Source organism: Salminus brasiliensis, chromosome 13, assembly GCF_030463535.1.
Source record: "Salminus brasiliensis chromosome 13, fSalBra1.hap2, whole genome shotgun sequence".
NCBI lineage: Eukaryota > Metazoa > Chordata > Actinopteri > Characiformes > Bryconidae > Salminus > Salminus brasiliensis.
The window spans coordinates 20,775,040-20,798,812 of record NC_132890.1 but is presented as its reverse complement, the minus strand read 5'-3'; the positions used below and the strand labels follow the sequence as shown (position 1 = coordinate 20,798,812).

Sequence of the window (23,773 nt, the reverse complement as noted above, 5' to 3'; positions counted from 1 at the left end):
CCTAGAATACTGGTGGCCTTGGAATCGGTCTTGTGTACTGGCCTAGTTATCTTGATACCCGATCCAGCTAACTTTGTTAGGACCGGGACCGATATTCGATCCTAGTATTGGATTGGTGTATCCCTACTACAAACACACATAAAATACATCTGGTATTTATTTATTTATTTGTTTATAATTAAATATACATTAAATAAACATTAATCTGTCATGGCATGTTAGGCCAGACGTGAAGGGATGAACACTCACAGAGATGGAACGCAAGAGGGTTTATTTAACAAAACGAACATTAACACTAGGGGTATGAAAAACATGAGTAGCAATAAGAGGGCAAAACCGTGAACACAACCACAAGGTGACAATCTAAACGGCGAACACAACAAACCTGGGACTGGGAGGAGCTGGGAGCTGAGCAGACGTTAATGGAAAACCAAAGAGGGAACCTGAACCTAAACCAACAGGCAGAGCCTGGGCATGGGGACACTAAAGCTAAAGCGGTCAGAGCGCCGGGTTATCGATAACAGGGTTGTGGGTTCGATTCCCTGGCTTGGCAAGCTGCCACTGTTGGGCCCTTAAGCAAGGCCCTTTACCCTCTCTGTTCCTGGGCGCTGGAGTTGGCTGCCCACCTCTCTGGGTGTGTGTGTGTACTCACTGCCCCTAGCTCACTAGTGTGTGTGTGAGTGTGTGTTCACTACCACAGATGGGTTAAATGCGGAGGACTCACAGTGACAAATACGTGCACCTTTACCTTTACCTTTTAATAACGAGAGGGGTAGCTGGGGAACCAGCTGCTAGACCAAATGGCAAGGCCGACCTAACCTGAATGCGCAGCGTGCTGCCACGAGCGTGGGTCGCCTTGCTTGGACGTGGGTAACCTGAGAATCTTGACATGAAGCGAGCGAGCCTCGCTAGTCGCGTGAGTAGCAGGGAGACCTGCTCCTGAACGTGGGTAAAGAACCGGAGCTGACCCGAACACACCGGAACGTGCAAGGAACCTCGGGGCGTCCTAGAGGTTCCAGACGGTTCACTTCTCGGAGAACTACGGTATTGAGGCTCCTTAAGTACCCCCAGTCCCAGGTGAAACACATTTCATCTGCAGTTTCAGAGCAGAAATATAAATAATAAACAAGAAATATATCAAATAAATAAGAGATATAAAAAAATAAACAAGGCAGAACAAAAATCACTTTAAAAAGCACCTAACCACAAAGTTCCAACTTTACAAGAGCAGGATACATTTTAAAGATTACATTTTTAAGTCATTTTGGAGCATTTCTGTTAGTCCATTTGTCATGGCATTCTGATATATGGAAAGAACAGCTTCACCTCATTCACATTATGTCAAAATCGTTTTAATCTGTTTTGAGAATAAACAACTGGTTGTTAAGCTTTTTTAATCCTGTAGTTGTTTATTCGTCACATTATCGCTTTAACCTGCGGAAGGAAAGGCTTGGCTTTACAGAAACAGCTCCCTCACAATGGACCCTGAGCAGGCTGATTGTGAATGTGCTTGCATGGCTCCAGCTGAAGGGCCAAAGCAGCATGTTCCACGCTCTACTGAAAGACTGCAATTTCCCAATCTATCAGCACACCCGTCCACCCTCGTCCACAGTGTAAATGAGGTCTTTACTCCAGTATGAATCAGCCGTGTTCACAAACACGTTGATGGAGAGCTGAACTCTTTCTCCTGTGAGGCTTATCAGAATGTACTTTTACACATAAATGGGTACATTTCATTCAATTTAAATATATTCATTCACCTTATTCGCTTTTCACAACCAACGTTGCCATAAAGCAGCTTTACAGAGATTCGGGTCCAGGCCTGTTTTGAGCAAGCCAAGAGGACGAAACCTTGAGAGCAACCAAGTCTCTAAAGTGGGACCCATCCTCCTCAGGTGGACACCGAATATTAACTATAAAAAGCAAAACAGGAATAAAAACAACGATAAAACAAAACTGAATCAAGAGAAAAATGGCAAATGCGGCATGAAGCAACCATTAGCAAGCACAGCAATGCAGTGAGGTGAGGATGAATCCATACGAGGCCCCAGAGCAGGACAGCGGGCAGCAGGGTAGTGGAGAGCCAGGTCTGGTCAATACAAGTGCAGGAGAAAGAGGGAAAACAGAAAGGAGGGAAGAACACAAGGGGTTTAGGAGGTGCCCAGCTAAACCTTTTGGGGGGGTTATGCAGCGGGATCCAATGGGTAGGCAAGAGCAGCCAACCACAGATGGAGAACAGACAGCAGGGGGCAGCTCAGCACATGGGGGAGAGAAAAGGAAGGAGTGTTTAGGAGTTTGAGTGGACTGTTGTACCACCTGTAAAGGATGTAGATTAGAGGGACAGCAGCACTGATCCGAAACCTGTAAATAACGAAAGCTTCCTAACGTTCAGTGGAAGTCAAAGTTTGACACCATGTAAAGAACAACTGCCAGAAGTGAAAATGCCTGACAGCAGCAATATACAACCTGCTCGGATACCATGGATACCATAAAGACCTATGAACACCCTAGCTGCCACTAGGCAACTTCACAGCAGCCACCCAACAACACCATAGCACCCTTCTGGCAACCACTAAGCAACACCATAGCAACCCCCCAGGATACCATAACAACCCAACTAGCAACATTCAAGCAACCTAGCAGATTATGCAACTTTATTGTTATCATATTTATGTTATTTCTTTTATTACTTTCTTACTTATTATTCCCCCTGCTTTATTAGGACGCTACTCCTCCTGTAGTTGTGGATAAAAGAGTTTTAGTACAGAAAGACTGAAACACATGATTTTGACCAATCCTCACTCAGGAAAGCATTGCAATGTGTCCATAAACTTTTAGCTTTTAACATTTTACAGGTCCCATTTTTCAATTTTGGCAATATCATAGAACCACAAACATAGTTTTATGCGTTGGGCTTTTTGAATCAGTCCGACTCCATTTCCCTCCTTACTGTCTGTGTATGGAGGAGGTTTTGGACCAACCGTCTTTTGGGCAAAAGTTTTGGAGCCCCACATTTTGGCCAAAAGTTTGTGGACACAGACCTATGAGACAAACAGATGAGCTTTTGGGCCAACCATCTTTAGGGCAAAAATATTTGGCACCCCACATTTTACCACACACCTATACCATAAAAACACCTACTAACCAACTGCTATGTCATAGCAACACCTTAGCAACCACCTAGCAACAGCTTAGCAACAGCTTAGCAACCAACAGCTATATCATAGCAACACAGTGGTTGATGTGGTGCAACAGATAACACCACTATCTGCCAGTGAGCTACCACACCATGTTGGAGACTACAGCTATACCATAGCAGCACCATAGCAACCACCAAGCAACACTATAGGAACAACCTGGAATCTTGTAGCAACACTCTAGCAACTACCTGTGGAATCCACTTTAGCTGTGTCACCATTCCACGTTTTTGCCGTGACTTAGACACTTTTGCCGTGACTTTCATTTGACCTTAGTCTTAAACACAGACGTTATATAAACGTCTCCACAGAGTTGAACGGTGGAGCAGTCATCCAATTCCAAGCAAATAATTTATGTTTTTGGAGTCTTTGACCAGCTACGTCCTGTGTTTGTTAGGAATGTTAGTCTAGCATCTGTTGTGAGCTAAAGAAGCACACGTCAGACCCGTCAGAGATCAATCATGTTACTATTTTTTTCCCTAACTGCTCCTTAAAGCAGCTGTCAAACTTACTTTGCTGTTTCAGAGTTGGGTTTAAACAGTGGTTACTATTTACAAGCTCAGTGCAAATCCAGGGGGGTGCTCCAGGGGTGTACACTGGGCCCAAGCCAAATGTCATGTGCTGTGCTTGTTTTATAGAAGGGAGGGCTACCTCACAAGATGTCAGTTTGTGAGTGAGCTGAGAATACGTTTAATAATTGATGTTTTAGTCATTTGTGTGTATGTGTGTGTATGTGTGTGTGTTTATCCTGTACATAGAGCTGCAGACCTGACATCATGCCCCTTCTCATGTGTTTACCCTGCAATGCTAAGCAAGTGTTTGTTATATTTTATCCTCCTGCATTGCCTCATATTTACTCTCTGATTTATTCTCTGAGTAATGCAGCAGGCGAACGCCATTTGGCTTGTTCTCCAAAGAAGGCACGTAATGGTCCAGTGGGCCGCGGGAAAGGGCCACAGCTGCATCTCTGTCCATGTGCACAGCTGGACGACATGGAAAATGGTTAATAACTTCAAATATTAGGACATTTGGGAGTGTTTTGTATTGGGTTGTGCTGACATAAACTGATAGGCTGCATACATGGAAACTAAGCCTCCAAAAAAGCATGTTTGTAAAAAATATCCATCATTAAAACCAACACATTTACACACACTCTCTGATCAGGAACACCTGTTTACCTGTTCATTTATACAGTTGTAACAGCAGTGCAGTGAATAAAGTCCAACTCGGAATGGAAACTGCTGATGTCCTGGGATTTTCAGCACAGCAGTCTCTAAAGTTTACGCAGACAACCTCCAACCTTGGAGTACACCAATAGGTAGGGTAGGATCAGAATTTGGCTCAAACAGCATGAATCCATGAGCCCACCCTACTGTGTGTGAACAGTCCAGGCTGGTGGAGGTGGTGTAATGGTGTGGGAATGTTTTCTGGGCATACATTGCGCTGTTAATACCAGGTAATCATCGCTTGAACACCACAGACTGTTTGAGTATAGTTGCAGACCATATGCATCCCTTCATTCCTGCCATCTTCTAAGGGCTGCCTACCGCATGCTGATTCACCATGTCACATGATAATGAGTTCAATGTTCTTCTACCCGGAGTTCAGTGCTGGTCCAGTAGTCTAGTAGATCAGCTTTGGGATGTGGTAGAATGGGAGATTCAGAGTATGAGTAATCTGCAGTCAACTGCATGATGTTTCATTAATGGCACCATGGACCAAAATCTTAAAGTCATGTTTCCAACATCTTGTGGAATCCAGTTTTGAGAGCAAAAGGAGGCTCTGCCCAGTATCAGTGTAATGTTCCTTATAAAGTGCTTGGTTAGTGCTGTGTAAAAACTGATACACAACCTAAAACCACACCTTTAACACATGTAAAAAGTGAACGTAGGAGGAACAATAAAATAAATGAGCTCTTTCATAAATGATTAATAAACCTGGAGTCATTGTAAGATCATTTAAGATCATTGTAAATGCAGAATATGAATATACTTTAAAAACGGTTGATTGTGATATCTCTGTTGTGTGTGTGTGTGTGTGTGTGTGTGTCTTCCAGTCTGAAGGAGGCCCAGACAGCACTGCTGAAGAAAGCCCTGGCCCGAGGAATTGGAGGCAGTAAAATCACCAATGTTCTACTGAAGCACATCGAGACAGAGCGGAACCGACTGCAGTCCACTCCCAACACTGCTGAGACACGGCCACAGTCCAGCACCAAGGCTTTTCACACCCAGCATGGCCAATATACACTCATATACACACCAGGTCAGAGCTTTAATTATTCATGGCTTTATTTGTTTGTTTGTTTGTTTATTTGAGTGTGAATGTAAAAAAAAACAACAGTATTAGTGTCGTTCAGAGTAAAGGTTTGGTGTGAAATGGTGGTTCATTGTAGAGAAGCTTATATAAGCTCATATTCCTTTACATTGGTGATGGATGGAACCAGTCATCGGCCGCCATGCCTACAACCCAGATATTGCCATTTTATTTACTATCCAAACCCACCAGTGGTCTCTGTGTCTGTGCCACACCCCCTGTGTCTTCTGTGTTTTATATGGAATGTTGATGATGGTAAAATAGGGGCAAATCTGAACAAATACAATACACACAATTCCGCACGAAAACATGTTTTAGACCCCAAATCTTCTCAAAACTCTGGTAAAACAGTGTCAGGCAGTGCATTTATAACCATTTGGTATAATAACTTATAAAAAAATATTCTCTGAATGACTTGCGTAAATTAATGTAATGTAGTTATTAAAAAATAATCACTTTAAATAACAGCAATAAGATTCTGGTTGTCCATTGACGGTCACTAAAGTGATCATTGAACCGCTCTCTGAAACGTCCATAGGCGTACTTAACATATCCAAATGTCCATGGATGTTCTGAATGACCCTAAACTTAACACTCCGCTTATCTACCCTTGACCCTATAACCTGCAGGTTGGTGTTTATGCTGTAATGTTTTTTAGTCTCCCCCAACCCACCCAGAGGTTTGTTTTCATTTGACTTCAGGTCATGTTGGTGTAGCTGCTTTATAAACAGTCGTCTGCCCCGCATGCGTCCGCCTGGATATCAGTATAAAGCAGGGCATATGGTGTGTGTGCTCTGTAAAAGTGACGGCCACTTCCTATATCCAGACGTGAGTGGAGCAGATCTTGTTGTAATAATTTGGCCAGCTTCCTAGTTTTTTAAAAGCTCATGAGCGAGATAATGTTATCGCTGGGTAAATTCGGGGTAGCCTGGACCGAAGCAGGCTCAGATAGGCCATTGTAGCAGATTCCTGTCATTGTTTGTCTTGGCCCAGAGGGTGTAGGTGCAGTAATTACTCTGGACGAGATGGATGTGTTTTGCCAATGGGAACTGTTGTGCTGGTCTCCTCCATGACCTCATAGCGCATTAGAGTGGCAACAAGTGAGGAAAATTAGAGAGTGGCTGAGCTTTCAGAGTTACAAACTGTGTCTTCTTCGAGACCTGGGGTCTTCGAAAACAGACCATATGAATCTCTGAGTGACTTTGAGAAAGTGGTTTACAGCCTTTATCTGACATGTGAATCGTGTTACACCGGTTGGAGAATGTAGAGTTAGGAGTCTTGCCCAAGGGCTCTTGTTGGTGTAGGGTGTAGTAGTTGTCCAGCTGGAGAATACAACGGTAGTTTCCCCCGGAGAAGGTGTTGTTACCCACTTATACAACTTGTGGGTTTTTTGTCAAGGATATACTGAACATTACATTTCTTTGATTTAATTTGAGTAATTCAGTACTTTTTTATTCAATTTGAATTATTTGCGACACTGAAAAGTGTTAACTAGAGTAAGATTGTCCAGTAAGGATGTAAAGATCTGAGACACTTCGACAAGGATCAAACTGTGGCTAGACGGCTGTGTCTAATTATCTCCAAAACATCAGCCAGTTCTTGTAAGGTGTTCCCGGTACGCAATGGTCAGTACTTATGAACACACGGTGAACTGGCAACAGGGCAATGAGTGCCCAATGCTTATTGATGCTAATGGAGGTCCCACAACTTACAGGGCTTACAGGATCTGCTGCTAACAACTTGGGCTTGTTTACACCTGACATTAACAGACGTTTCGTATCTGTATAGTATCTAAATTTACTTTGACCAGATTCTGTTTACACTTGTCAATAAAATGCATCTCCAGCATGACCAAATAAGATCCCATTTTACTTTCCTGCGTAAAAAAAAACACACCAATGCTCACTTCCTGTAAACAGTGGTTTCTCTGGGACTGCAGAACAACTTTGTGGGTCATCGGTAACCCACATAAGAGAGAAAACGCGAGGAAGCAAGCTAAGATCTACAAAACATTTTTCGTCAGATGTATTTCCACTTGCTTAAAAGGACTGAATCACAGAAAACGCTTTCCATTTACACTTGTAGTAAATGTGAACGAGATCCATCTCTGACCACCTCCGACTGTGGTTTGAGTCGTCCGCTCATAATCCAATCACAATCCAATCACAAGGCAGAAGTAAAGATGCATCAGACGTCAGACACCAAACACGTCTTGGCTGATCGACTACGTTTGGGGTGTAACTGTAGTGGAGCAGTTGAAGTTTAATGGCTCTGTTCTTCAGTCACGCCTACGATGAAGCACAGTCGCTGCCAAAAGCTACAGAGAACTTCAATTTCTGCTCTCTCAACCTGCAGCCAAACTCCAAACACACCCCCCCCCCCTCTCTTTTCCAATGTAACCTCAAGGATCCCCCTTCCCTGCTCCGCTGCTGGGTGAAGTAACTCCACAGTCCCTGCACTTCCCCCCAACCTCCGTCTCAAAGACCTCATTGCCAGCTAGAGTAGAGAACAGTGAAACGAGGGACGTGTGCTCACGTGGAAAGGGGAAAGAATTGCTGGTTAAATCCAGATCTCTCGAAACCCAAATCTTACTGTAGGCCGTAAAGAGCAGATCCAAGTTTCCACTTAGGGGTAAGGTTTGTAATGTTGAGAGGGAGTGAGCTCTTCAACCTCTCAGAATTCTTGTGGACAAGGAAAAGCTCTACTTTTTTGTATTCTTGACCCAGTTTGGCGATGTTTTCGAAACAGCATGCTCCAAAACATTTGCTTACAAATAGACTGATAACGAGATTCCTCTGGTTTCTGTTCGATTACTTTATCTTAGAAAGGCCTTTGAAGGAAGTCCTAGGAGTCTGGCTGATGATGATGGATTCTTCTAGGATAAGAGCCTCATTGCTTATGTGCAGAGACAATGACATTACAGTGCCGAGGCAAAGGAAGCGTTCAATCTGGATTTCGGTGTGTCACGACTGCTTTGCCAAATGAGGATTCTTGTCTGACACAGTGTTGATATTGGCAGAGCTGGTAACCACAGTGATATGCTCAGTGTTTTCCTCTGTGTCCACACTGACCTCGTCCCTGATCTGGTTGCAAGAGGTTGCATAGCGACCTGTGAAGTCAGGATAAGAAAATAGAGTGTAATAAGCAGAACCCAATTCCTAGTAGTACATGCACATGTAGATTACATCTCTGGGGTTTTTCTTTCTTCTCATTCCTCTTGTTGTGGTGGGATTTTAGTTTTTTTGTTATGTAAGAGAACTTGCGTAAGTAGGGCCCACATGAAGCTATGTCAAGCATTAGTAATAACAGTAATTATAACCAGTGATATCACTAACTAAACAACCAGGACTCCCAAGTGCACACCACCCAGTAGGTTTCATCACCACTCTTCATCATATTCCAGTGTTGTCCACCAGAACCAGCGTTCTCCTTAAGACACGGTCATTTGAAAACATTCTCCATTGAAAATCAACTTTGTCTAATACGCTATACACCAACTCTCCATCACTCTCCAGCAAACACCTACCAAAGACCACCATTCCCCACCATATACACCAAAAGTCCAAATGTTTGTGGATATCCCTTCTAATGAAGGTATTCGGCTCATTAAAGTAGCACTCATTGCTGACACACAGCTTGTCTAGTCCCTGTAGAGAAGAACTGCCAATAGAATAGGACTCCCTGGCGCCCCCAGCACTGAGCAGTGGAGCTGTGGAACTGTGTTCTCTAAAATGATGTGGGGCTCCATCCAATACTTTGGAGTTGGGAAGTTCCAGAACTCATTAACGCTCTTGTTGCTGAATGCAATCAGATCCTACTAGATCAGAATCTAGTAGACAGCCTTCCCTGACAGTACAGACAGTTACCAAACACCTCACTTTCCATTAAACACAATCAATCGAAATCATTATCAGATGAACTTCAACATTGTCTGATATGCTGTTTACTAACTTTCTCCAACTTCCATCAGCATTGTCCACTAAACACTCTCCAACCCCATAATTATTCTCAAAACTCCATCATTCTCCACAAAACACTACTGTTCTTCATCAAACATCAGATGTCAACACCATGCAGCTAGCTGCTAGAGACTAACCTAACCTTTTCTCTAATTCTAAGGCCAGTTTCACAGGCACAGATACCTTTACTTAAACTAAACAAATTGTCCTGTCCTCTAAAACAGCTTTTCAGGACTTCAGGAGGCTGGTTCCATGACCTTAGGCGTCCCTTGGAAGATACCACCAGTAGTGGTACTTTGGGATAAGACAGCCTGTAGATCTTCTATGTGGAGGCAGACAGCACTGGATCCTCCCTGCAGTAGCAAGGCTAATTTAGTGCTCCACCATGCCTTATTCTGCTAGCTGGATTTGGCAGGGCTGGGACACAGGTGTAGAGGATAAATCGGTTCCCCTGTCAGATGGAGCCTTTTCAGGAAGCTTTGCACTGAACTCCTAGACTGTTCGTGGCACATACCTGAGCAGTCTGGGACAGATGTGTACACTTGAGCTTCTCACTGAGCCTCTTAGCAGCTCCTGTACACTGAAGGCATGAAGGCTGCTTCACTAAAGACTTCAATTATGTGCTTTGGGTTCAGGTTTGGGGTTGTGGTTAGGATGACAGGGCTTGTTAGGTGTAGGGATAGAAAACTGAACATTCATAGTGGATACTGAATCACGTATAGTAGTTACTTATCAAACAATAATTCCTAGTAGACCTGCAGTCTCAGGATTATTCAACCCCTTCATGACAAGCGTCTTTAGCACTTAGTAGGAGCCTTGGTGGACTTCAGAAACTGGAAACCAGCAGCGCTTGCGGGGCAAGATGAATTCCATCAAGTATCAAGTGCCTGGACCTTCCAACAGGACAGTGATCCCAAACATACCTCAAGATCCACCAAGGAGTATTTTAGAAGAAGTCCTGGCAGATTCTGGAGTGGTCGTCACAGTGGCCTGTCTTGAACCCTATAGAAAATCTTTGGTGGGGTTTAAAGAAGGCGGTTGCAGCAGCAAAACCCGATAATATCAGTGAACTGGAGGCCACTGCCCATGAGGAATGGGCTAAGATTCCTCTGGAATGCTTTCAGAAGCTGGTGTCTGGCTAGGCATCACGTTTGCAGCAGGTCATAACCGCTAAAGGGTCTCTACTGAGTCCTAAAGATGCTTTTCATGAAGGGGTTGAATAATCCTGAGACTGCAGTCATCTTTAAAAGTGGCATTTTGTGTTGAATGTGGAGAAAGCTCTTGTTCTTTTAGTTGTTTTGAGATATTTAAATTGGTCTTGTTTGATTGGTTTATGCAGTGGGGATTTAATTAAATTAGTTGGCACTGTGAGTTTTGCTTAGTATGTAAAGTGTACAGTGTAGAGAAATGAAGAACATGTAAGTACACACACACTTTACTAAACAATGCTGACCTCATCCACATGTACTGTGCCAGAGAGGCTGAGATTTCAGCTCTCTCTCTTTCTCTCTCAGTTCTCAGTTTCCCACTCTTACTCCCTTTTCCCTATTCCTCTCAGTTTTCTCTCTCTCTCTCTCTCTCTCTCTCTCTCTCTCTCTCTCTCTTTCGCCGCCCACTTTTACTCTCTCTCTGTGCTCATATGACTGAGAGCAGAGAGAAGCGCGCAGCAATGTGTGTGTGTGTCCAGCGGTGGTGAGGATTTCTGAAAGTGATGGATTTCTCAGTTACAGACTTTAGTTGGATATTAGCAAGCAGTGCGCTTTCTAAATCGCTTTCAGTTATCAGGACGACTGACTTTACTCAGACAGACTCTTTCTCTCATTAAACACATGCATATATTTACACACACACACACACACACACACACACACACACACACAGGTGTTGGGGTCCGGACGCAGCGTTAGGGGTCTTCTAGGTGGTGTGTGTTTCTGTGAGGAAGTTTTTGTTTTTGCAGATACAAATTGTGTTTTTCCACCTTTTTGTCTCAAAAGCAGAAAGAAAAGGACATTTTCTGGACTTTTCCTCCAACTGCTCGACTCTGCTGTGTGTGTGTGTGAGCATGTGCTTATGTGTGTAATGTGCGTGTAAACAGGACTCATCATGCTTCTCAGACTGACTGTGCTGCTTTGCTTTGGCTTAACTTTGCGCTGTCGTCCAGCTGGCGGTCAGACGGCCACCAGTCACACCCCTAACGGTCAGCGGACATTTGGGCTCCTCGGAAGCTCGGAGCGGATCAAAGTCCTCTTCACTCCGACGATCTGCAGGGTGCGATGCTCCCAGAACCGTTGCACCAACTACTGCGAGCGGGGAAACATCACCACCGTTTACAACAGCGAACAGCAGAGGGCACATGGGGCAGCGTCATCCGGATTCAGAGTGTGTGAGTAACCTATAACATACACACACAAACATGCACACACACACACACACACACATACAGTGAGTTACTAGGTTCATCTAGAGTATCTTGTGCTTCAACTCACTGGCCACTTCATAAGAAACAATTACCTTGTGCTTCTATATTGACCGCTTTATTAGAAACACCTACCTTGTTCTTATACAGTGGCCACTTTATCAGAAACACCTGCTTTGACTGACTGGACACTTTTTGAGAAACACCAACCTTGTTATTCTACAGTGGCCACTTTATGAGAAATACCTACCTTGTGCTTTCACTTACTGGTCGCTTTATTAGAAAGAGTGAGAGAGAAAGAGTGAAAAAAGTGAATGGTGTATCCATGGTCCCAGGTACGCAAGTAAGCAGTGAGTGTGTGTGTGTGTGTATGTGTATGTGTATGTGTGTGTGTGTGTGTGTGTGTGTGTGTGTGTGTGTGTGTGTGTGTTTTCTTTGGGGTCCTGTTAGCTGAGCTTCGTGTCCAGCTGGAAATGAGCTCCGGCGCTCCAGAAACACTCTGACCTATTTATACAAGACCTGCTGGTTATTTCCAGGCTGATTACGTGTGAGAGAAGAGTGTGTGTGCAAAACCCCACAGTGTGTACGTTTTTAGCTTTGTGTAGCATACGCACACTCTTAACATAAAAGAAAGGGCTGAAAGTCATAAACTTTACACCACGTTATGGCAGCAACCTGTGGACTGTTCAAAGCATTCCATGTTTTGTGCTAATCTGTGGTTAAACACACATTTTACACACATTCTTCTCACTGCCCATCCAGAGAGCATCCCAGAAAGTGTTGGTTTGATTTTACACTGAAAATATGTGACACATGACGTATACAAGCCTTAAACACACCGACAAAGAGCACAAGGTCCTTATCATCACTTTGTAAAGTTCTGTGTCACAGTCCTGGGTCAGAGTAAGGGGGGTTGTAAAGTTCAAGGCCAGTTGAGGGGGTTGTAAAGTTATGGGCCACAGTAAGGGGTTTTGTAAAATTCTCTGCTGCAGTAAATTGTGGGTCACTGGAAGGGGGTTGTACATTACAGGGCCACAGTAAGTGAGGTTGTAAAGTTCAGGGCCACAGTAAGTGAGGTTGTAAAGTTCAGGGCCACAGTAAGTGAGGTTGTAAAGTTCAGGGCCACAGTAAGGGGGTGTTGTAAAGGTCAATGCCATGGTAATTGAGGTTAAAGGGGTGAGCAGCAGACTTTTGTAGGCAGACTTGCCATCATTGGTTATGAGGTCCACTACCAGAGAGTCGTCAACAGTCATCCGTATCTGCACTGATGGATTCTTGGGGATGCAGTTGTTTGTGGTACCTTATGGTACTCTAGCACTAAGAATCCAGATGTCTGACAAATCTTTTCCTAGACACACCTGCTGCCTCTTTTTGGTCAGGAAGTCCATTATCCACAGGCAGATGGAATCTGGCACTGACAGCTTGCTCTGTTTGGCCTGCAAGCTCAGAAAGAGTCCAGAAAAAGAACTGGACTGTCAAGATGCTCCAGCATGGAAATACAGGGCCAAGATTACTGCATCATTGACAGACCTGATTACTCTGTATTCGAGCTGCGGGGGGTCGAGCAGAGGGTATGTAATAGCTCACAGGTGGGCTAGAATCAGGCATTCAAAGACCTTTATTACTACAGAGGTCAGGGCAGCCAGCCTGTAGCCATTTAGTCCTGTAATGTTCATTAGTTCGGAAGACAGGGATGATGGTTGAGAACATGTGGGAACAGAGAAAGGTTTCAGTGATTAGTTGGAAATGGTCCTGGAGCTGTTCTCATCTTTTGTCTCCTGTAGAGCCTTGGAACATTCTGCTGATGGTGAGATGAGCAGGGGGCAGAGGTTAGAGTGCCAGCATAGGGGTGGAGGCCTAGAGCTTGTCTTTTTAATGTTGAATCCTACAGAAGAACTCATTCAGTTTGTTGAGCAGTTGTTCAGGAGAGGGACAGTCTTTCTCACCTTGTAGTTGCTGATCTCTTGAAGGCCTTTCTAAACTGAATGCTGTCTCCTTTTTCTACAAAGCTGTCTGAGTTCAGCTGAAAACCATTGCCATTACTGTACTTCACCCCTGCTTTAGTTGGAATGCAGCTGTCCTGGCAGAAGCTTATGTATGTAGCGGTGTTGTAAATTCATCTTCCTTAAAAACAGCCCAATCCCTGGGTCCACTTCTTCACAGTTGTGTATTTGACAGTTAGCCAGATTGAGGAACTAACAACGTTTGGGAAAACTAGCTGTTGAAAAGACAGTTTAGAGAAGACAAATTAGATGGAAAATGCCCTTTGTGTTTTGTCATTGAAACATTTAAGGATGGCCAGCTAGCGCTAGACCTGTGGTGGCTTCACCTTTAAAAGGGGTTGCACTAGCCATGTTTTCTACACTCATTGATCTAAATGAAATAAGGTAAAGGAACATCTCTGGAAGGCTTTGAGGAGAATTTAAAAAAATGTTGAACTGATCTGCTGCTTGTTTTTGGAGACGTGATTCTGGGGCAGATGGATTATATTTAGATTAAATGTATTAGTTTTTGCAAATTCCACAGTTAATGAAGAGCTTCCATGTGTTTGTATGAAGCACTAGCTTCAGAAACTAGCTTCACACACACACACACACACACACACACACACACACACACACACACACACACACACACGTGTTAGGCATCAGGACCAGACTTGCTTATGGTCAGCAAAATTAATTTGCTTTGCTTTGGTTTGTTTGTATGAACACCCAAATGTCGTCGATCTTCGAAGACATGTTTAGTTCTACACTGGAGCTACGAGGCTAATGTAGCTAACAAGCAATAGAAGTATTGGAACAAACATTGCTTGTTAGCTACATTAGCCTCGTAGCTAAATCAGTGCACACTCTCCTCAAGCCACGTGGACATGTTAAGTCATCTCTAATAGTCATGGGCTTTCTGACATCTCAGATGAACATTTTACTGTTTAAAATGCCCCCCCTGTCGCTTCCCAACAGTGCTCCTTGCGTTATGTGGCCCATGCAGAACACTTGCTAGACTTAGAGCATAGGGTCTCTGCTAAGGCCCCAATAAATATCTTTAAGTACCTTACAGTACTATACTGTAGAACTGTGCACTATTACATTAATGGGGTAAATGGTTTTGTAGGATTAAACTATAGATGTGAAGGACCTTATACTATAGAAGTATTATACTGTGCATTTAAAGAACCTTGCAGTATTATATTGTAGTTCTGAAGGATCTTACAGTTTTACACAATAGGTTTGAAGGATCTTACAGTATTATACTGTGCATTTGAATGATCGTACAGTATTGTACTGTAGGTGTGAAGAAACTTGGCATATTATGCTGCAGATTTTAATGATCTTGCAGTATTATACTGTAGTTTTGAATGATCTTACAGTATTAAACTGTGTGTGCCCTGTTTGCCATGTTGTATTCATCTCACTGATCTTAGAACAGCTGCTGGTGGGCAGATGTGGCACAGATCCCAAACTGATGCAGTTCTGAAACCTGTTTTCTGGCTTTATATGGAGTGTTTCAGCCTGGGCTGCTTTTTGAATGAGGCACAACAAGTGATGTAACAAAATGATTAGATTCATATTCACAATTCAATATTCATTTGAAGGATCTTACAGTATTATACTGTGCATTTGAATGATCATACAGTATTGTACTGTAGGTGTGAAGGAACTTGGCATATTATGCTGCAGATTTGAATCATCTTGCAGTATTATATTGTAGGTTTAAAGGATATTACAGTATTATACTGTAGGTGTAAAGGATCTCACAGGACTATACTGCAGGTTTGAATTACCTTACAGTATTATACTGCAGGTTTAAAAGATCTTACAGTATTATACTGTAGGTTTGAAAGATCTTACAGTATTATACTGCAGGTTTAAAAGATCTTACAGTATTATGCTGCAGGTTTAAAAGATCTTACAGTATTATGCTGCAGGTTTAAAAGATCTTACAGTATTATGCTGTAGGTTTAAAAGATCTTACAGTATTATGCTGTAGGTTTAAAAGATCTTACAGTATTATAGAAAGATATTACAGTATTTCTTCAGTAGACATACACAGTGTGCATGAGAAACAAAATACAATAATTGTTAAGAATAAATTAAAACACCCCCTTAAATACAGTGCAGTGTTCCACAGTGCTGCACTACAATGTGAGTTATCTCTGTCAGGGTTAATTGGTTTACCTGGAGACGACTTGAGAGCAGCAGAAACATCTGGATGATGGCACCGAGCCAAAGACCATCAATATTGTTCTGTGTGTGTGTGTTTTATTAATATGTTCTCTGGCAGTTCCATCTCTCCACCATGTCCGTCCCTGTGTGTGTGTGTGCCCTGTTTGCCATGTTGTATTCATCTCTGACAATCTCACTGATCTTAGAACAGCTGCTGGTGGGCAGATGTGTCACAGAACCCAAACTGATGCAGTTCTGAAACCTGTTTTCTGGCTTTATAAAGAGTGTTTCAGCCTGGGCTGCTTTTTGAATGAGGCACAACAAGTAATGTAACAAAATGATTAGATTCATATTCACAGTTCAATATTCATTCTCAAAATATTTTGAATAGATACAATATACACATTTATGCAAATATAATAAAAATATATACATATAAAATAGTACATTTCTGATTTTCTGATTTGCTATCATAAATCTAGTTAGTGTGCTTTTCTGTCTCTATTACAGTCACAGCTGATTAATGCCACAGAAGATCATCTTCAGTGAAATAATGATCAGTATACTTTTCCAGAACAGAATATACGGTCATATATGTTTATATGGTCCGTAAGGGTGAGTCTGTGTGTGTGTGTGTGTGTGTGTGTGGTGATCCACTGATCTCCCTTTGATCTTGGCAGAACGGCCCTACAGCATGTGTCTTTAATTTACCTCAAACATTTCTCCCTTCACAACCCCTCTCTCTCTCTCTCTCTCTCTCTCTCTCTCTCCCTCCCTCTCTCCCTACTTCCCATAACCCTCTCTCCATCTCTTTCTCTTTATTTCTCTCTCATCTCTCTCTCTCTCTCTCTCTCTCTCTCTCTCTTTCTCTCTCTTCCTTCTCTTTCTCTCCCTTTCTCCCTCGCTCTTCTCTCACTCTTCATCTCTTTCTTTCTCTCTTTCTTTCTTACCCTTTCTCTCCCTCTTTCTCTCTCTACATCTCTTTCTTTCTTTCTTTCTGTCTCTCTCTCTCCTCTTCCTCTCCCTCTTGCTCTCTCTCTCTCTCTCTCTCTCTCTCTCTCTCTCTGAGTGTACAGAAACATGCCCAGTGTATGTGTGTGTATAGGAGACTGAACATGTGCCTGCCCCCAAAACGCTCCTCACTCCAGCTAGTCTAAATGTCCATCCTTCTACGTCTTTTTAGCGGTATACATCAGCCCAGTGGGGAGGAAATGATGTCATAAAGAGCAGCTGGCCGTCTTCTCTCTGATTTGTTAGTGAAATGTCAACACGGAACCTGACGGCGACCCGCCCCACACTTCTAATGTGGGTCAAACCTTCATCTCTGCTGTGTGTGTACAAAACCTCAGAAGATCAGAGATGCTCACTAACAGCTCTTGATTAAAACAATAGTTCAGTAAAAAATTCAGCTTAACCCAGAATGTATTCCCCCAGGCAAGTCAGATCTGGTGTCTGAGGTTTGGCTTCTTTAGTTTCACATTAGAGGCTAATGTAGCCAACAGGTAATGGATGCATATGTACACCAGTTAGCATGGTGCTAAAAAAATAATGCCCATATGACTGATCACTGACAACAGATTCAGTCGATCAGCTGAGAAATGTAAACAACGAGAGATGCTAGGCTAATGTTGCAAACAAACACTGGACTTAGACTGTCTCCAATTTACTCATCTCTGTAAACGCACGCTCAGTCGGTTTGATATAGACGAACACTGGCTAATCTTGACTAACTTGTTTCACTGAAGCTAACACAGAGTACGCAAACGCTACATGTTTAACTCAGGCTAATGCAAGCTAACTAAAAGCGATAGCTTTCACTCAGGCTAATTTGGTCTAGCTTTAACCCTTTAGCTAGCTAACAAAAACTACTTAGCTAGTTTAACTCAGAATAACACCTGTTTGCTGAGTTAACAAACAGCTCTAACTCAGGCTAATGAAAGTTTAAGTTGGCCTAATGCAGGCTAACCATTGGTAACAGGTTTACTGGGAACACTGGCTAATTATAGCTAAAATGTTCACCTTAGGCTAATGCAAGCTAAATAAAGTTGACAACTTTACTTACAAGTGAAAGCTAGCTAACAGATTTTAGCTGGGCTAACGCAGGCTATCATACCTAACAGGATTACAGGTAAGACTACTGTATAAAAGATCGACGAAGCTTTTGTTCTTGTTGGATGCGCTGTGTTTTTGTTCTGCATTACTTTTTTCCGAACTGTTCCAGTAGTCTCAGTATTATTGCAATGGAAACAATAGCTTTTTATATAGCTTCTTGTTTTATTTATTCAGAGAAAGGTTAAAATCCATGGAAGACACTCGTCCAGGCTTTTTTCTGTCCTGCACCAAAGTGGTGGAACAAGCTTCCCCTGGGTGTCCGAACGGCAGAGTCGCTCGCTGTCTTCAAACGCAGACTGAAGACCCACCTCTTCCGAGAATACTCGGGCGAATAGAAGAGTGGTCACCTTATTGACTTGTGTTTAGTAGTGTCTAAACTTAGAGGTATCTTTGAATTTTAGTCTATTCAAACTAGCTGAGGTTTTTCTTAAGGAAATAGCAAAGCACTGTTGTAAGTCACTCTGGTAAATGTTAGAACACTGCTGTGTGATCTTATATTCCTATTCATGTGTTTCTTGTTCAGAATGAGAGTTTCTGACACTGACAGAATAAATCTATGGTTGGCTTTGTTAGATCTCTGCCATAGTACAGGTCAAGTAAATGCAGACACATCAGTGAGAGGATTAAACAGCAGAGACGATGGAAACACTCCGATGGAAACAAACCAAACCTTTAGAGCTGAACAGAACGGCACTGAAATATCAATATCAATATCAATATAAAGATCGACTACATTTGGGTGTAAGGACTGAAAATGAGTGTTTACTTTTAGATAAAGCATCACTTTAAGGTGTGTTGGGTTGACTTCAGCTGCACCAGCCTGACCCAATGTAACACCAAGTATAGAAAACTTTCTAAGGTAATTGGACGAGTCTAAGCAAAAAATCTAACTAAACTAAGCAACCAATTTGGAATCAGCTCCCTAATAACATCCGGGCAGCAGACAGTCTGATTGATAGCCACTTTTACCGCACACCATCAAGAAAAAACGTCTGGCTGTAAAACGCACATGTAAAATTCACTCTTTTGTCAAATTCTCTACAACATAAATATACATATATTAAAATTAGTTTAAATTTTTCCCTTTTTTCTTAATTTGGTACTGCCAACTGCCACACCAGCTAGCAACCAAAGCTGGACGACCAAAGCTTGAGAGCTGAGGGGAGAGAGCACAGCCAATTGTGTTCTCTCAGACTCTGGCCACTGAGGGCAAAGCGCCATGGCTTGGAATTCAAACTCGCCACCCCTAGGCCATAGTGGCAGCACATTAGACCGCTGAGCCACTCGGAGCCCCTTGAGTGTGTATACAAATCAAGTACACTCACAGAGTACTTCAGCTGCCAGAAAGGCCACAGTAACTCAGATAACCACTCTGTACACTCTGTCATGAGCAGAATCTCAGAATGACCAACATGTCCAACCCTTAGACAGATGGGCTACAACAGCAGAAGACCAGATCAGGTTCCACTTCTGTCAGCCAAGAACAGAAAGCTGAGGCCGCAGTGGGCACAAGCTCTCTGGACAGTTGAAGACTGGAGAAATGTAGCCTGGTTTGATGAATCTGGATCTCTGCTCAGGAACACAGATGATGGAGTCAGAATTTAGCACCAACACTATCCATGGGCCCAACCTGCTTTGTGTAAACAGTCCTGGTTGGAGGCTGTGGTTCAGTGGTGTGGGAAATGGACGATAAGAATGCTCTCCTCTTGTGGAATCTATTATATGAAGAACCAAGGCTGTTTTGAGAGCAAAAGGAAGAACTACACAGTAAAAGAAATGAGTAGTTCCATTGAAGATCTGTTTTCCTAGGGGCTCCTCCAGCTTGGGAATGGGTTTATCTAAAAACCTTTTCTTGCAGATTCCTCAGAGCACCTTGAGGTTTTTCCACAGTTTCCCCAAAGGTTCCTCAAGGATTTTGCCCTTTCAGTGGTATGACCAGTTTTAGTCTAGTCTTCCTGATGAAGTGTTTGATGATGAGGATCATGAATTTAAATCCCATCTCTTAACATTAAGTTTTCTGTTCCATTTACTCATCCCAGTCACTTCTTATATGCAGATCAGCTGTGTCCAGGTTTCAGTGACGTCATCTGTGTTTACAGACAGGAAAGAGTCCCATAACACAGTCCTATCAAACATAAACACTTACCATATTCTACATTTCACTGACTCCTTAACAGCCCACAAAGTCTGTGGCAGTGTACATAATCCATAAAGCACAGCGCCTTATTGTAGAATGACTTTAGGTTTGTGAAAGCAGTTATACGCAGTTATACACATAAAACATATTATTATTATGAATAATATATATTTTATTACCCAATTGTTTATACAACGATAGTGTTTGGAATCAGCTCTCATCCAAGTTTAAAAGGCTTTGCTTCTCTTCATCTCTTTACTTAGTAAACCTTAGCCTCCAGCACTATAAACACACACACACACACACACACACACACACATTCACACAGCTGGGGTGATTTGTCTCAGCAAACAACTAGGTTTTGTTAGTTTTAAGTGTGTGAGTGCATTGCCATAGCAGTGTCAGGGGAGAGGGGTGGGGGCTGGACATATGACGTGCACGTGTGTGTGTGTGTGTGTGTGTGTGTGTGTGTGTGTGTGTGTGTGTGTGTGTGTGTGTGAAAGCGTAATACCCATACAGAGCTTGGCAGTTTTTTTTATGAAAATTTCTTTCTTGTGCTTCCACTCACTGGCCACTTTATTAGAAACACCTACCTTGTGCTTTCACTCACTGGCCACTTTATTAGAAACACCTATCTTTGTGCTTCTGCATCCACAACCTTCTTTCTGAAGGCCTCAGAGGGCTCCTGAAATCAAGCTAAATGCCTGAGGTTTATGTAGATTTCTGACCAATTTTTAGATAGCAAACATATCTTGGCTGATCGACTGAATCTGGGATCAGAGATCAATCATGATGGTTCGATTTTTCACCTGCTCCTTTCATGTATAACTTGTTTAACATGTATAACTAGAGCATACGTTTAAACTTGTGGTTGTTTTCTGAGTGTACAGACATTGAGCACAGTCAGAAACACAGTCAGACTTTAAGAGAAAGAGCGCTCTGGATCAACACACACACAGACACACACACACACACACATATATACACACACACATGCACACGTTCCAGATCACTCTTGATCTCCTCAGAGACAGAGATTCGCCGTAAAAATGATGAATAAGTGTGGACCTTGGAAAGTGTTCAACTTCCGCCTAGGCCTGGCTAACAGACTTAGTGTGTGTGTGTGTGTGTTTGTGTGTGAATAGGGAATAAGTAGGATATGAATACAATTCTTTGAATGAATGTAAAGGGAATTTAACTTAGAGACTTCTTTATACACACACACTTAAACACACGTGTTCTTCACAGCTGCAAGAAGACAGGAAAGGTCAAAACAACAGCCTGACTGTCTAAGTTACGCTGTTTCATAAAGACCTTAATGGATCATCTGAACCTTTGCGAGTTTAGGTTGGTTTAGGCCAGAATATACACTGACTGGCCACTTTATTTGAAACACCTGCCCTGTGCGTCCTCTTACTGGACACATTATAAGAAACACCAAGCTGTACTTGCACTCACTGGACATTTTACTGGAAACACCTACCTTGTATTTCCACTCACTGGCTACTTTTTTAGAAAAACCTATCGTTTACTTCCCCTCACCGGCCACTTTATTAGAAACACCTACCTAGTGCTTATACAGTGGCTGCTTTATTAGAAACACCCACTTTTCTTCCACTCACTGGCCACTTTATTAGAAACACCTACCCTGTGCTTATACAGTGGCTGCTTTATTAGAAACACCCACTTTTCTTCCACTCACTGGCCACTTTATTAGAAACACCTACCTTTACTTTCTCTAACTCGACACTTTATTAGAAGCACCTACTGTTTGCTTCCACTAACTGGCCACTTTATTAGAAACACCTACCTTTTACTTTCTCTAACTCAACACTTTATTAGAAGCACCTACTGTTTGCTTTCACTAACTGGCCACTTTATTAGAAACAACTACCCTGTGCTTCCACTAACTGGCCACTTTATTAGAAACACCTACCTTGAGCTTCCTTACTGGCCACTGTATTAAAAAACACCTACCATTTACTTCCACTCACTGGCCACTTTATTAGAAACACCTACCTTTTCTAGTTGTTCGGTATCAGTGCAGTGTTTGAAAGTTAGTGTAATGGTTTGCATATGAAAGCTATTGGAAACAACTGTGTCGAACAGTAAACAGCTCTCCCTCTGAGCTTGGCTGGTTCTTGGTCCTCAGTGCTCTAAAGCTGTGAAGCTGTTTTCTGTTAGGGACTTGTGGGTCAGTTTTAGAGCGGCCAAGAAGGGATTTGGGGTTTTCATCACTTCATGATAAACTACAGAAGAATATCTTTGCTTCCTTAAAGAGCCCACACATAGAAAACTGGAGCCTACAACTGTTTAGCCCCGCCCATTTAACCTACAGCACTTTAGACCCACCCATTCAGCCTCAGCAGTTTAACTCCACCCATTAAGTTTAAAGCAGCTTAAACTCCACCTAGTCATTTTACAGCAGTTTAGCCCCACCCACTGTTTAGACCTACCTACCCATTCAGCTTCAGCAGTGTAACCCCACCCCTTCATCTTACATCAGCTTAGCCCCACCCATTCATCTTACGGCAGTTTAGCCCCACCCATTCAGCCTTTAGCAGTTTAACCCCACACATTCATCTTACAACAGTTTAGCCCCACCCATTCAACCTTTAGCAGTTTAACCCCACACATTCATCTTACAACAGTTTAGCCCCACTCACTCATCTTACGGCAGTTTAGCCCCACCCGGCCAGTTCACAGCAGTTTAGCCCCACCAATGAATCCTACAGTAGTTTAGCCCCACCCATTCATCCTACAGCAGGTTAAGCCCCACCCATTCATCCTACAGTACTTTTGCCCCACTAATTCATCCTACAATGGTTTTGCCCCACCCACTATTGCCTGGACCTCTGTAACGCACTGCATTAATGAACTTGAACTTATTCTTCCCCCCATTTTTCTCTCTCTCTCTCTCTCTCTCTCTCTCTCTCTCTCTCTCCCTCTCTGCAGTCTTGTGTCCGATGCTGTGTAAAAATGGAGGAGTGTGTGTTCAGAAGGATCGCTGCCTCTGTCCCCCGACCTTTACTGGAAAGTTCTGCCACATTCCTGTCCCCTCCGCCACCTCAGCCAATGACATTGAGAAGCCTCTCTCCAGTTCTGCAATTCTGGCCAACCAGGGACTGACGCAGTCAGAGTACATCCTGCCTTTACAGAGTCCACAGCAGATACAAACCAGCGGTAAGACAAACCCCTCACTGTCCGCCAGTCCACCCCTCAAAACATTTCTACATCTTTTGGACCGAACAGAATCATGTTGGGAATCATGGCGTCACTGTCATTCCCACCCAGGCCAGAATGCTGCTACTGCACTATAGAACTTTGGTGGAGCTGCACAAGACCTCTCTCCGTAACCATATTTGTGTAAAATCCTGTAAAAAAAAAAAAAAAAAGCGCAATGCGTATAAATACACTGTATGGACAGAAGTATTGGGACACCTACACATTTGTTGTTTCCTTCAAAATCACAG

At 42.9% G+C, this 23,773-nt stretch overlaps 1 protein-coding gene across 2 annotated transcripts in view; it reads left to right on the top strand.

Moving 5' to 3' along the window:
* The window catches only part of ltbp4 (latent transforming growth factor beta binding protein 4), an 85,349-nt gene that overhangs the window by 16,833 nt on the left and 44,743 nt on the right, over positions 1–23,773 (top strand). For both annotated transcript variants that reach the window (XM_072695307.1, XM_072695305.1), the window contains exons 4-6: positions 5,254–5,459; positions 11,631–11,852; positions 23,256–23,483. In XM_072695307.1, coding sequence (XP_072551408.1) covers positions 5,254–5,459; positions 11,631–11,852; positions 23,256–23,483 — 656 coding nt within the window. The remainder of the gene's footprint in view (positions 1–5,253; positions 5,460–11,630; positions 11,853–23,255; positions 23,484–23,773) is intronic.